The sequence below is a fragment of the Grammomys surdaster genome, unplaced genomic scaffold (genome assembly GCF_004785775.1).
Source record: "Grammomys surdaster isolate TR1022 unplaced genomic scaffold, NIH_TR_1.0 129, whole genome shotgun sequence".
NCBI classification, from domain to species: Eukaryota; Metazoa; Chordata; class Mammalia; order Rodentia; family Muridae; genus Grammomys; species Grammomys surdaster.
The window spans coordinates 1,995,278-2,009,912 of record NW_021604587.1 but is presented as its reverse complement, the minus strand read 5'-3'; the positions used below and the strand labels follow the sequence as shown (position 1 = coordinate 2,009,912).

General features: G+C 37.6%; 1 protein-coding gene across 3 annotated transcripts in view; it reads left to right on the top strand.

Moving 5' to 3' along the window:
• Xrn2 (5'-3' exoribonuclease 2) overlaps positions 1–14,635 on the top strand; it is a 68,978-nt gene that overhangs the window by 15,774 nt on the left and 38,569 nt on the right. The window contains exons 5-16 of one of the 3 annotated variants that reach the window (XM_028754558.1): positions 576–634; positions 711–800; positions 1,505–1,577; positions 1,794–1,844; positions 2,283–2,440; positions 3,628–3,702; positions 3,786–3,919; positions 4,019–4,076; positions 4,159–4,266; positions 8,706–8,750; positions 10,319–10,450; positions 11,906–12,024. In XM_028754558.1, coding sequence (XP_028610391.1) covers positions 576–634; positions 711–800; positions 1,505–1,577; positions 1,794–1,844; positions 2,283–2,440; positions 3,628–3,702; positions 3,786–3,919; positions 4,019–4,076; positions 4,159–4,266; positions 8,706–8,750; positions 10,319–10,450; positions 11,906–12,024 — 1,102 coding nt within the window. Of the gene's footprint in view, positions 1–575; positions 635–710; positions 801–1,504; positions 1,578–1,793; positions 1,845–2,282; positions 2,441–3,627; positions 3,703–3,785; positions 3,920–4,018; positions 4,077–4,158; positions 4,267–8,705; positions 8,751–10,318; positions 10,451–11,905; positions 12,025–14,635 lie in introns of those variants that run through there. The other 2 variants (XM_028754567.1, XM_028754575.1) reach the window with 2 other exon arrangements.

Sequence of the window (14,635 nt, the reverse complement as noted above, 5' to 3'; positions counted from 1 at the left end):
GACCCTTATAGCTTGATTATGATCGAATATTTTAATGATTTATTGAGAACTATTGTCAAAATTAAAACCATTAACCAATGCTTATGTTCTCTTACAGAGGAAGGACTTCATGATTTTGTTTGTGTGTTCCAACATTTTTTTGTGTGCTATGTATTTTTTAACAGTCTTGTTAAAGCCGTGGTTCTCAGTCTGGGGGTGGTAACCCTTTAGGGGTTGAAAGACCCTTTCACAGGGGTCTGCATATCAGATACCTTGCATATCATATATTTCCATTATGATTCATAACTATAGCAAAATTATAGTTAAAAAGTAACAATGAAAATAATTTTATGGTGGGATCATTACAACATGAGGAACTATTAAAGGGTTGCACCAAAGAAGGTTGAGAACCACTAAGTTAAACCTTAGTTTAAATTGAAGGGAAGAAGTGCTGTTTTCTTCTCAGAGAGCGGATCATCTTTTTCTTAGGTTATAACATCTTTCATATTTAATTTTTTTGTTACTCTTCTGCCTTAATATTGATTAATTTACTTCAGTTTTTATGGGGAAAACAAAACATTGCCTCTTTTGTCTAGGTGGCTTTCTTCCTCCAGAAGAAATAAAAGAAAGATTTGACAGCAACTGTATTACACCAGTAAGTAGTCTCAGGATTTGCTAGCTACTGCTAACTCTTAAATAATAGGTTAATTTCTTTCTTTCTATCATTTTAGGGAACTGAGTTCATGGACAATCTTGCTAAATGCCTTCGCTATTACATAGCTGATCGTTTAAATAATGACCCTGGGTGGAAAAATTTGACAGTAAGTCTTACACTTCGGTACTTCAGAAAGATTAGAGTGATCATTTGAGGCTGTACTCTGATATGACTGATATTATTTATCCCTTTCCCCTGATAAAATGCTAGTTGACTGTCAGAGAAAAGAGAGGCTTTCTAGGTTGTTAGAAATGGGTTGCCTTGCATAGTCAGGTTTTATATACCTGAATTTTCTCTTAATGCCAGTTTTGTTCTCTATCTCACTGTGAAGCTGTAAAATGGGATTCATAATTTTTAAAAATATAGATAAGAATGTAGTTTTTAACTAGAAAGAAGATATGTCATTAGATATCAAAATGTAGCAAAATAAAGTTGTGGGACTGTATTTGCAATAGGGTATTTCTCATGAAGACTTAAGTGAAACTTGAGTGAACTTTTCTGTAATTGTAGCTTAAGGAGTGTTTCTCTTTAATTAGACTTGGTAATTGGACTTGATAAATCTTTCATTGATGATTTGGTGCTGTATCCTTGGTAGTGAGTTGTTAGACCTTGTGAACGGGTGAGTAGTCACGCTGTTCTTTTCCATCCTTTGTGGTTAAGTTAGTTAGCAGTACTGTGGCCCTAGTATTCAGCACATACCTTCTTTAGTGATTGTTCACTTAATAATACACACCGAGGAAATTGTCTGTTTTTTCCTTTGTTCTGATAGAAACTGGTCAGGTGAACTAAACATAAAACCTTTTTTAATAGGTTATATTATCTGATGCTAGTGCACCTGGTGAAGGAGAACACAAAATCATGGATTACATTAGAAGACAAAGAGGTAAAATTCAAAGTATTTGATTATAATGAATACAACCCAAGTCACGAGTATAGAATAATGATAGAAGATTTACCTAGTACATGCAGGACCTTGGGTTTTATCCCAGCACTCTCTGAAAACAAACAAAAAGGCCATTAGCTAGAAAATACTTGGCAAGTTGTGGTACTTTTGTTGTGTGTGGTACATTTCTATAAATACATGTTTCTTTTTTTTTAGCCCAGCCTAACCATGACCCAAATACTCATCATTGTTTGTGTGGAGCTGATGGTAAGTTTATTCTTGAGGATTTATTGTTCTTGGCTTAAACCAGAGTATGTTAGTGGGTTGTCTTGTGGTGGTTATTTCAGGATTGGTTGACAGTTCTCAGATGTCTTGCTTAATTTTGGAAGGAACCACTGTTGATTTGTTGTTATGTTGTTGTCAGTGAGCCTGTGATAAATTTTGTTTTATTTATTTATTTATTTTTCAAACTTTAGATATTGTGTCATTGACTTTACAGTGGACAGTTTCCCACATAATCCCTTAGTGGTGGTTTATTATTGTAGGTCCATGTCTCTGAATGATAGACTATTGGATGACTCTTTGATTTTCCTGCTATGCTCTGTGTTCAGTGGGGCTTTTTCTTGTCTCATTTTTTAGTAGTACTTCAATTATGGTACAGGATCCGTCCAAAGTACCATTCATTTGTTGTTTTCTTATTGATAGCTGATCTCATTATGCTTGGTCTTGCTACACATGAACCTAACTTCACCATAATCAGAGAAGAATTCAAACCAAATAAACCTAAACCATGTGCTCTTTGTAATCAGTTTGGACATGAGGTCAAGGATTGTGAAGGTTTGCCAAGAGAAAAGAAGGGAAAGGTAAGAGCTTCAAGATAGATATTACCCTATTTGAAAAGTCTGTTATCATGCAAAAGTATGCACACCGCCACAAAGTATGCCATTTCAACCTAAGTTTATTCAAACTACCTCATAAAGATATTTCACAGAAATGTAGCTTTTGAAATAATGTGAAGGAAATCTGTATTCACAAGCTTACACACACTCAATTCCTTCTACTTTACATTTTTCTGATGTAATTTATGTTTCTATGAAGGTAAGTTCCCATAGATAACAATGTCTGTTGAGTGTGAATTGTTTATAGAAGATATTTTGAGTGATGATTATTTCCTTTGAAGGAACTACAAATATATTAAACATCATGATACTTTATCATTTTCTGTTTATCTGAGCTTTGTTGGTTGAAGACCCTTCTACATGTGTTTCTACCTTAAAAATTTGCTGCTTGGGGAAAACTGAAAAACAGTTAAATATAGTATACTGTGATTTTGGACAGATAGCAGAACAAGCGAAGTATACATGGATCTGAGTTAACACAGAAAGGGCAGAGGAATACACATCAAAGTACTAATACTGGAGGGACAGAGGTGAGGGGTTGGCAAACAGGCCTTTCATGGTGGCCTATGAGTAAGAAGGTTTTTTGCTTTTCTTTAAAAGGTTTTAATTTAATAGTGTATGTGTGTGTGTGTGTGTGTGTGTGTGTGTGTGTGAGTGTGAGAGAGAGAGAGAGAGAGAGAGAGAGAGAGAGAGAGAGAGAGAGAGAAGGGGGGGAGAGCGAGTGAACGAACGCGGGAGCGGTTGCAAGAGAGGCGAGCATAGACAGACACATATGTTTTGAGCTTCCTGACATAGGTGCTGGAAACTGAACTTGGGTTCATTGAAAGAACATTAACTGCTCTTAACCACTGAGCCATCTCTCCAGCTCCTTTTATATTTTCTAAAAGGGGTTTAAAAGTATTCTAGAACGTGGAAGAATATTCATCTGTATGTGTCTCCCCAAACTTAAAATATTCACTACCGACCCTTCATACCAAGTAATTGCTCACTTCTGATCTAGATGTGATAATTTTAAAATGGCTTGGTGAACTTTAAAATTTTTAGTACTTAAATATTAAAATGGGTCTTAAATTAGAAAAACTCTAAGATTTGCATGGTTGGAAAATTTCTGGATTAGGCTGAACACAATCTCTCCACTGTCTTTCTTACAGCATGATGAACTTGCAGATAGTCTTCCTTGTGCAGAAGGGGAGTTTATCTTCCTTCGGCTGAATGTTCTTCGAGAGGTATGTTTCTCGATTGTTATTAGAACTGGCATTCATAAAACATGTTTTTCCGTTGCTTTGATGTTAGCCTTGTTTTCTTGTAGTATCTGGAAAGAGAACTCACCATGGCCAGCTTACCATTCCCGTTTGATGTGGAGAGGAGCATTGATGACTGGGTGTTCATGTGCTTCTTTGTGGGGAATGATTTCCTTCCTCACTTGCCGTCACTAGAGATTAGGTATGTGTATCTGTGGGATGTACCAGTGTCTATCCCAGCCTTCTTGACTTTTTCAGAGTCCATTGGTTTTAATGAATAATGTTTGTCTTCTGGTGGCAGGGAAGGTGCAATTGATCGTTTGGTTAACATATACAAAAACGTGGTACACAAAACTGGGGTAAGTTTATTCTTGAATAATTAAAAACAGAAGTATTTGGTTGTCTAAGAAGATCATTTTACATGTATTTTATCACTTACAGGGTTACCTTACTGAAAGTGGTTATGTCAATCTGCAAAGAGTACAGATGATCATGTTAGCAGTTGGTGAAGTTGAGGATAGCATTTTTAAAAAGAGAAAAGATGATGAGGTAAATACATTGTAGTAGCTGAAGTTGCTCCTGTCTTTCATAGGCTCTGATGTACTTTTTACCTGTCTGAGTGTGTTGTAATTCCACTGTAGTATGTTGTTGCTGGTGTAATCTCAAGCCATGTACTTGGTTATTCTATAAAGGCTGTGATACTTACTATGTGGAACTGTGTAATGTGCATTATTTGAGTTGTGTTGCAGGTTTTCTTTTCCTAATCTTATTTAGGGTATAAATCCCAAAACTTGAAGCCTAAGTTGGCATTGAGCTAGTGGCTATCATGTTTTTATAAGAACTATTTATACTCTAGAAACAAGGTTATGTCTTAGGAGTTTGTATTCTAGGAGTCCAGGGGTAAGGTCTGCATTGGCTGGCATGAGCTGGGACAGAATGATGGGAAAATGGAGGCTCTGTGAAGGGTGATGGCTCTTAGGTAAATTAAAACATAAAGGGAGAAACTAAAGTAACAGAACACTTGGAAATTGCTTATGGAGGAGCCACAAGTACTTGTGGAAGAGTCCAAGTATCTATTTTGGACAATTCAGAGTTTGTTGATTCCATTCACCAAGACAGCAAATACTGTGTTTATAGAAAATTGGAATGAGGGACAGATACAAAATGAAGTTCATTTTGGAGATGAGTGTGAGGGGGACTACAGGATGTCTGACATGGGCAAGTCTTGAAAATAATTTTAGAACCTTGGTTGGTGGGAGGAAGTACTTGAAGCCATGAGTGGGAATGTGAAGTTCTGTGGGTGTGTGTGGGATGAAAGCGCTCCCACAAAGCACGAGAACATTGGTCATTAGTAAGAATACAGAGTCAGTTAGAGAGGCAGGAGATCCCTAGATAGAGAAGAAGCTACAGTTTACAGTGACTTGGCCATGCTGCTTAGAGCTGGACTAGGGGTGCAAAACCTCAGGAAGCTGGTAGGCTGGAGGGGCAGCAACCTAAAGGCAGAGTGATTGAAGATTGATTGTAGGAGTAGCAAAGGAGACCAGGATGGGGGCAATGAGGTGACAGTAGCTTCTTACAGAGAAAAAGAAACTTTTGTAAGCTGGTTTTATAAAAAGGCAAATGGCTATATTGAACAAATAGAGTAACAATTATATTTTCTGTGTTGTTCAACTTTGTGTACCACAATTATGCTCTCTTAGTTTTAGGACTTTGAACCTTTCTTTTATCAACTATGAATTGACTAAGCATTTTTTTTTCCAATTGTCTTCAGTATTTAGTCATGTTTTCTTCTAGTATCTATTGGAACAGCTGTTTTGGAGTTGGTTGTTTGGTGTGTGTGTGTGTTTGACTATATCTTCAAAACTTAACAGTGTTTTCACTCTATTGATATTTAACAAAAAATAATGTATACTGTGTTATAGCTTGGTATAAAAAAAACCATGGAAGAGCACTCTTTATATGTGCTACAGCAGGTGTTATACCATTAAATATTGGTGCTAACTTGGCATTAAAGGCCAAGAAATTTGATTTCTACTTTAGTGTTTTAGACATAATACAGTTTCTCCCTGACCTAGCTGAGAAGATATTTTAAGCTTTGGTGTCCCTGAGGTCATATTGTCTTTTCTCATGGCTGTACAACAGGAGAAACATCAGAATTTCAGTATGAAACTTCTAGAAAGTATGTTTGTGGCCTTTGGTATATTCATTAAGTTCTTCATAGCACATAAAAATTAAAGACCAATATGTTTCACAGTGGCAGTGTGGTGTTTTGTTTATGTGTGACCAGCAGCCCTTTGAACCATATATTAGGCAGCAGAATGGAAGGCTTCAGAAAGTGATATGTAGGGCTGGAGAGATGGCTCAGTGGTTAAGAGCACTGACTGCACTTCCAGAGGTCCTGAGTTCAAATCCCAGCAACCACATGGTGGCTCACAACCATCTGTAATGAGATCTGATGCCCTCTTCTGGTGTGTTTGAAGACAGCTACAGTATATTCATATATAATAATAAATAAAAAAAATCTTTTTTTAAAAAAAGAAAATGATATGTAGGTACATATTAAAATAAGCAGTTAAACCTAAATTGTGGTGCTGTGTAGTTTATGAGCTTTGATAATCCTTACCATGAGCAGCCTAGCTATGTGCCAGTGTTTTGATTGCCAGTGATAAGGCAGCAGACAAAAACAAGACAAAAATTTCTACCCTCTGAGAGCTTTCATTCTTTAGGGGACGATTGACAACAAACATAGTAGCCAGCTCAACCTTGTAATATGGTAGACTTTTAAATGCCATTAAGATATAAACTAGTTGAGACAGTATCTGGCAAAGTGGTAATGGCAAGATTGTAGTTCTAGAAAACACAGCAAGAGGCCTTACTGACAGATAAGTGAATAAAGACAGGAATAGTATGAAGGCATATGCCTCGTAGATGTTTAAAGGAAGCACTTAAATCTCAGAGAATAGCTCTGGACAAGAGCTGCCTTGTATGTATATTGAACAGCAAGAGGCAAGCAGTATGTGGCAGTAGGAGAGGTGGCAAGGCAAATGAGAATATTGGTGTGTGGTTCTAAAAAGTGATAGAGGGCTAGATCTAGGTATCCCATAGGCTATTTTAAGTACTTAGCTTTATTATATATCAAAGGGAGGTTCTAGATAGAAAACCGATCAGTTCTGATTTTGATCCTACCTTGCTTTGATTAACTATGGAGATCACATTATTTCATGCAGATGAGGCCAGAATCGTCTGTTTTGAAAGCGGTGCCAATGGGACTGGCCAGTAGGCTAAATGTAGGTTATAAGAGAGAAATGAGGTGTCAAGAATGACCACAGGATATTTCCAAGCAGTTAGAAAGTGGAGCAGCTACTCTAAGAAAGGTTAGGGTGCAGGAGTGTCATAGAAGTGGAGATGAGAATTCCATTTTGGGCAGTTTAGTTCAGAGTACCCAGACGGAGGTTTTGAAGGGGGAGAGATCCTGGTTATTAGCATATGGATAGAGTTTAAAGCCAAGAGAGCAGTGCTCATTCCCATGGGAAATAGAAGCAGAAGAGGTCAAGTTCTGAGCCCAAGAGAACAGTAACATTGAGCAAAGGCAAGTAGTGAGAGTAGAGGAAAGCCAGTTAAAGAGTGTGATTCAAGGAAGTTCTGAAAAGGACTGAGAGATTTCACATTCTACAGTTGGCTTAGGTAGAAACTTTGAAGAGAATGAGGAGAAAAACTTAATTAAAGAAATTAGTGAGGGAGCCAGCTAGATAGCTCAATGGTTAAAGGCACTTGCTGCCAGGCCTCATGACCTTCAGATTTCTGGACCCCATGTAGTAGGAGAGAACAGACTCCTGGAACTTGTTCTCTGACCTACCTTTAGTGCGCACACAAACACTCATGCACACCCCTCTCTCTGGGTTGGATTTCCAGAACCACAGAAATAAATCAAATAGGAAGAGATTACCAGTTTTCATACCATTGGAGGTTTCATGGACTCATCCTGGGGTACATTTTGTTAAATCCCTTTCCTGAGCTGGGTGTGGTGGTACACACCTTTAATCCTAACAGAGGCAAGTGTATATCTTAAGTTCCAGGACAGCTTGTGCTACATAGGGAAATGATCTTGAAATTCAACAACAAAACCCATCTATCTCCTGGCAAGAAACACCAATTTCAGATGTCATTAAAGTTTTGTATTGCACTTGGCAGGATGCACTTAGAAGAGATAAAAGTACAAATGCCTGGGGTAGCCACCAGTACTTGTACCTGCTCTCTTTTTTCTGTTTTAGGCCATAGCCGCGGCCATGAGCCTTTTACTATTGTTTCTCTTTGCTGAGTATGGGTTTGCAAACTTGTGGAATAGACCATTGTTAATTGGGAGTAACATCAGCCTCAAATCCCAGAGAGTTGAAATCATGGCTGACCTTTGAGAAGAGAGAAAATGAACCCTACCCTATACATTAACTTGGCCAAGAATAAACAATAGATCTGAATTCCCTTTTTCCTGTTGATAGCTTTCTGGGCGAAAGGGGTTAGTCTGTAGAATCCCACTTCTTTCTTGCTTGGCGTTCATGGTAGAATTAGGAGTGATTAGCCTTTAGTAATGTAGCAGAGTGTATTTATTCAACTGTCTTGTAGAGGTTTTAAATGGCAGTTATATTTAACAACTTTAAGATTCGTTGTTTTCTTACCTTGTATTTTCTCCATATTGAAAGATGTATTCCATCTAATGTAAACCTAAGGTCTTTGTCATAGCTCTTATATGTTCCTGAATATATATTTTTAAGATCCTTAAACTGTGATAGTTTATTTGTACCTAAATTCACTTTTTTTGTTCATTTAGAGTTCTCACAAACAGGGATATATATATATATAGTATGTGTGTGTGTGATGCCCAGTATTGTCATGTACCCAGATAAACAGTCTTTCGAATCACTCCTGCTAATGTTTAACTCTGACATTTTTGTGTAATTATTTGACAGAATATGTGGATTTTATACTTTTAGGACAGTTTTAGAAGACGACAGAAAGAAAAAAGAAAGAGGATGAAGGTGAGTTTTAATTTTAATCACATGAGATTAGCCATAGCTTTACTTTTTTGAAGGACGCTATTTAGTGCAGTAACTATTCCTTATTCAGTCAAGAACATCTGTATCCAACCAGCTGTCTTGGAGGTGCTAAAAGAATACTGGGATCTCCGTCTCTCTGTCTGTCTGTCTCCCACCCCCCCTCACCCCGTGGGTGTGGGTGTGAATGTGTGTTTTGAGATAGGAAATATGTATGTCTGTCTAGTCCAAGCTGATCTTGAGTTCTCAATCCTCCTGCCTTAGTCTCTCAACTGCAAAGAGTACTGATATGTGCCATCATTTTCTTTAAAAATCTGGTTCATTTTATAGAAGCCCTTCTTATGCTTTGGAGTCAGGGTTCTACCTGACAGAAAGTAGGCAGCAAGTGGTACTTGGCTAATAGAATTATTTGTAAAAATTAGGTAATAAGAATAGTTGGCCCTTTGCATCTTCTTGGAAATTACTACACTTACTTTCTCTTCTCTTGTCTTTGTCAAATTAATTCTCTTAGAATGTGACCTTCTGAGCTTTGTTTCTCAGCTCTGAAATCTCTTTAGACTCCTCAATCCCTTCAGAATTCAATTCTACGTTGGTTTTGGTCTAACGATCCAGCTTATCCCTTGCTGTCTTCTAAATTCACCTATGTGCGTTTAGTGTTTCCTTCATCTATACATCCACTTGCATATCTGCCTTTGTTACTCTCTCCAGTCACACACATGGCCTCCCTTGTTGGTTTTGCTCCTAATGTTGACCAGTCCTTTGTCTTAGTTTGCTGCTTCTTGTCTGTCTGTGATATTTTTCTATACTTCACTGCATAATTCTTTATAGTTATTTCCTCCCCCCACCCCTTTCCAGATGGAGTTTCAAACTTGTTACCTTTATTATGTTCTATAAGAAATGAGCAGTATCTGGAAACTGAAAGGGAGAAATGTTAAGATGCTTACTGCTGCATTTGGCTTCAAGAGGACTGTCTTAGTTAGGGTTACTATTGTTGTGATGAAGAACCATGACCAAAAGCAGTTCAGGGAGGAAAAGGTTTATTGCACTCACAGTTACATCTAACAGTTCATCATCTAAAACGGTGGGGGCAGGAACCTGGAGGCAGAGCTGATGCAGAGGCCATGGAGGGGTGGGTACTGCTTACTACTGGCTTGCTCCTCACGGCTTGCTCAGCTTTCTTTCTTACAGAACTCAAGACCACCAGCCCAGAAATGGCACCACCCACAATGTACTGGGCCCTCCACTATCAATCACTTATTAAGAAAATGCCTTTCAGGCTTGTTTATAGCTGGGTTCTATGTAGAAGCATCTTCTCAATTGAGATTCTCTCTTTTCAGATGATTCTAGCTTGTGTATCATTTTACATAAAAGTTATTAAGTATTACAGACTGTTACTTAGAAGGTGTAAGTAACCTGTGATGTTAATGGAAATCCATGTAATTTTCAATTAGTTTAGTAGTAAAGAACTCAATAAAATAAGGACTATTCCATTGTCTTCTTTGTCTCCTGTCACTAACTGTGTTATAATTTAATTTTACTTCCATTTGTGTTAGAGAGATCAGCCAGCTTTTACTCCTAGTGGAATATTAACACCTCATGCGTTGGGTTCAAGAAATTCACCAGGTTGTCAAGTAGCCAGTAATCCAAGACAAGCGGCCTATGAAATGAGGATGCAGAGTAACTCTGTAAGTGGCTTACTACTGTGTGATGTTGAGTGATGAACATTGGATCTTTTTATAATTGTTTGTCTGTGGATTTTATCATTTTTCCTAACGTTTTGTTTTACAATTTTTTTCCCAACATCTTTTAACTTTATTAAATCTACCCTTTTCAAGATGAAAATCACTAAATGAAGTGGAAAAAAAAAGTGAATGGGGTAGCCAGTATATTACAAGTGAATATAAACAAGATAGCTAAGTGGCTGTGGTGTTCCTATAATTCAAATGGTCTATAGCTGCTCTTCTCTATCCTGAAGCACCGAGTGGTGGATGGTACTAGAGATATGACTGGGACACCCAAATGTCTCAAGGCTAAGGCTAGAGAGGACAGTGATTTAGACAGTTGATACAAATGTCACCCAAATAGATAAGGCTTGGGTATACATTCTTCGGATCAAAACTGGCATGCATATTTGAAAGTGCCTTTGAGCTCTATGTTAAGTAATAGTTGAACTTTTCTTGGTATGTAGCGTGGACTGTCTTCATGCTAAGGTTTTTGTTTTAATATCATTAAAGCCCCGAGAGCCTTGTGAACTCTCAATTTTAAAGTACTGCAATTTACATGAAATAACTAATCTTCTGTGATTAACAGAAGGAAAACTTAAATATGAAAGTATTTTCTTTTCTTTTTTTTTTTTTTATTGGATGATTTGAAAGTATTTTCTATTACTACAGTTTTGGCCATGTATCTTAACTATAATTGGAAAAATAGTTTAAATTTTTAAAAAATTAAGTACTAAAATATTTATGATCCTATTGTGTTCTTTAAGTTTGGTACAAAGAAAAACTAATAACCTAAAGTATCATCCAAGTTTTTACAGCAGTAATAAAAATCACCACTTTTCTATTTTATATACCATATTAAAAAATACATGTAAGATGATTTAGCAATTTTCAGATGGAATCTCATTAAATTGTGTCTTTTCAGGATGGTTGGGTATGGCTCACCACTTAGTATTTGATTGCATTCTCTTGAGCTTTGTTTGTGTGTATGTGCAATTGATATCTATTACAGATAATACATACCATATGTATGATTTTTTTTTTCCTTCAGAGATTTTTTTTTTTTTTAAATTTTACTGTTTGATAGTAGGGAATGGTTGTAAATTCATAATACCAGGAAACGACCAAAGGAAAACAAGATTTAAGTTGAATAACTTTTTTCTGAATATATGCTATGTTTCTTTTGAAACAAGTTTTGTCCTAATAATTCTTTGGAGTTTGAACGTAGGATGCTTGGTACTTTGTTAATTTTCTTGGGAAGAGGACTGGTATGGGAAAAGACCAGACTCTGTTCTTTCTAGATGTGTTTGCTCTGTTTAATAGCTTTAAAAACTGTCACCATGAAACTTGGTAAGTGGTAAAACCTTCATACACAAAATGAATAATGAAATCTTTCTATAATATTATAATTGTCTGCAGAGTCCTTCAATATCTCCTAATACAAGTTTTGCATCTGATGGCTCCCCATCTCCACTAGGAGGACTTAAGAGGAAAGCAGAAGACAGTGACAGTGAGCCAGAGCCAGAGGATAACGTCAGGTAAAGCCTTTTTTGGGTAGCACTTTGTTAGCGAATTGCTGAAAAAGATGTAGTCTAATTAATGCTATTTAGCTCACAGCAGCAGTGCCTTCAGATTCTTGCCTATGATCTTTTTATCCTGCAGTAATTAATGTGGAGAGTTAGAATAGTCACTAATTCCAGGGAGATGTGTAAGCTATTGCTGTTAAACCCAAGTATCTAGATTAGTATGCAGATAGCTTTCTGTCTTCCAAGCTACTTTCCCTCAGAGACCAAGCACTAGATTGTCTAGGCACGAATGTTTAGCTCTGATGATATGATCTGAATGTTACTGTTTAGAGATTAAATTTTCAGGTTGCTTAATCTAGAAAGTTCAGATACATTTGGACAATAATATAGTTTGCCTTAGTATTCTCAGCTGAAATGGTTCTTCCTTAAAATGAAATGTACAGAAATCATTTTAAGAGATAAATAAGTGTTTTATTTTAAAAAGAACTACAGAATTGCACATGTGCAATTTTGTTGCATGGCAGAGAAATTTCCTTTTAACTGCATATTTAAGTTTTGTAGTGGGAAACTTTGATTCTGTAATTAGTTTAGAAACTGGACTTAGAATCATTACTTTAAAAGATTATTAGCTTCTCTTATACTTAGGTCCAGATTACCCTGAGCTTTCTGTACAAAGGAAAACAATTTTAAAAATTGTAGCTCACTAAGAATTTAGGAAAATGTTGTAATCCACAGTTAGCAAGGCAGGCTTGTACAGGAGATAAAATGTGGGATTTTTATGTACGATTAAGAACTTCATGTATAGGTCATATGTGGCTTTACTTTTCTAATATCCTTTAATATCAGATGAGTGAGTAGCCATGAGATAAACTTTATTTAATCTTACTATAGTTTCTACCATCTCTGTCACTCTGTGTTTTCATCGTAAAAAAGTTCAATTTTCTTTGATTTTTTTTTTCTCTTAATGTGTTTTAGCTTCGATGTATGTCTGTGTACCATGTGTATGCCTGGCCAGAAAAGGTTGTCAGGTCCCCCTGAAATTGGAGTTACAGGTGGCTGTTGGATGCTGGGATATGAATCTGGTTCTTCTGAAAGAACAGCCAGTGCTCTTAACCTCTGAACTATCTCTCAGTGGCCCTTCCTTCTTTTTAAAGTCAAGATCTCACTGTCTAACTTTGGTTTGCATGGAACTTGCTTTGTAGACCAGGTTGGCCTTGAACTGCTAGAGATCTGCCTGATTCTGCTTCTGAATTCTGGGATTAAAGGCATGTGATATCTTACCTAGCTAGATTGTTTTTTTTGTTTATCATGTAGCCATCATGGCAAACACTTTCTTCCCCTCTCTCTCTCTCTCTCTCTCTCTCTCTCTCTCTCTCTCTCTCTCTCTCTCTCTCTCACTCCTTCCTTCCTTCCTTCCTTCCTTCCTTCCTTCCTTCCTTCCTTCCTTCCTTCCTTCCTTCTTTCTTTCTTTCTTTCTTGAGATTTTTTTAATTGGATATTTTATTTACATTTCAGATGTTAATCCCCTTTCCCCATTTCTTCCCCACCAGGAAACCCCCTATCTGATCGCCCCCTTCTCCTGCTTTTATAAGGTTGTGCCCCCACCCACCTACTCACTCCTACCTCCCCGCCCTCGAATTCCCCCACATTGGGGCATCCAGCCTTTTTGGGACCAAGGACCTCTGCTCCCACCTATGCCCAACAAGGCCATCCTCCCTTACATATACAGCTGGAGCCATGAGTCCCTCCCTATGTGCTCTCAGGCTGGGGGTTTAGACCCTGGGAGCTCTGGTTGGTGGGTATTGTTTCTCTCCCCATGGGGCTGCAAACCCTTTTAGCTCCTTCAGTCTTCTCTCTAACTTCTCCATTGGGAAACCCATGATCAGTTCAGTGGTTAGCTATGAGCATCTGCCACTGTATGTGTCAGGCTCTGGCAGACCTCTAAGGAAACAGCTATATCAGGCTCCTGTCAGCATGCACTTCCTGGCATCCACATCAGCATCTACCTTTGGTGACTGCACATGGGATGGATACCCAGATGGAATAGCTTCAAGACAGCCCCTCTTTCGGTTTCTGTCCCACAGTTTGTCTCCATATTTGCTCCCATGAGTATTTTGTTACTCCTTCTAAGAAGGACCGAAACACCCACACTTTGGTCTTCCTTCTTCATGAGATTCATGTGGTCTGTGAGTTTTATCTTGAGTATTTCGAGTTTTTGGGCTAATATCCAATTATAAGTGAGTACATACCATGTGTGTTCTTTTGTGATTGGCTTACCTCATTCAGGATGATGTTTTCTAGTTCCATCCATTTGCCTAAGAACTTCAAGAATTCATTATTTTTAAAAGCTGAGTAATACTCCATTGTGTAAATATACCACATTTTCTGTATCCATTCCTTTGTTGAAGGACATCTGGGTTCTTTCCAGCATCTGGCTATTTTAAATAAGGCTGCTATGAACACAGTGGAGCAAATGCCCTTGTTATGTGTTGGAGCATCTTCTGGTATATGCCCAGGAGTGGTATAGCTGGGTCCTCAGGTAATGTTATGTCCAATTTTCTGAGGAACCACCAGACTGATTTCCAGAGTGGTTGTACCATCTTGCAATCCCACCCACAGTGTA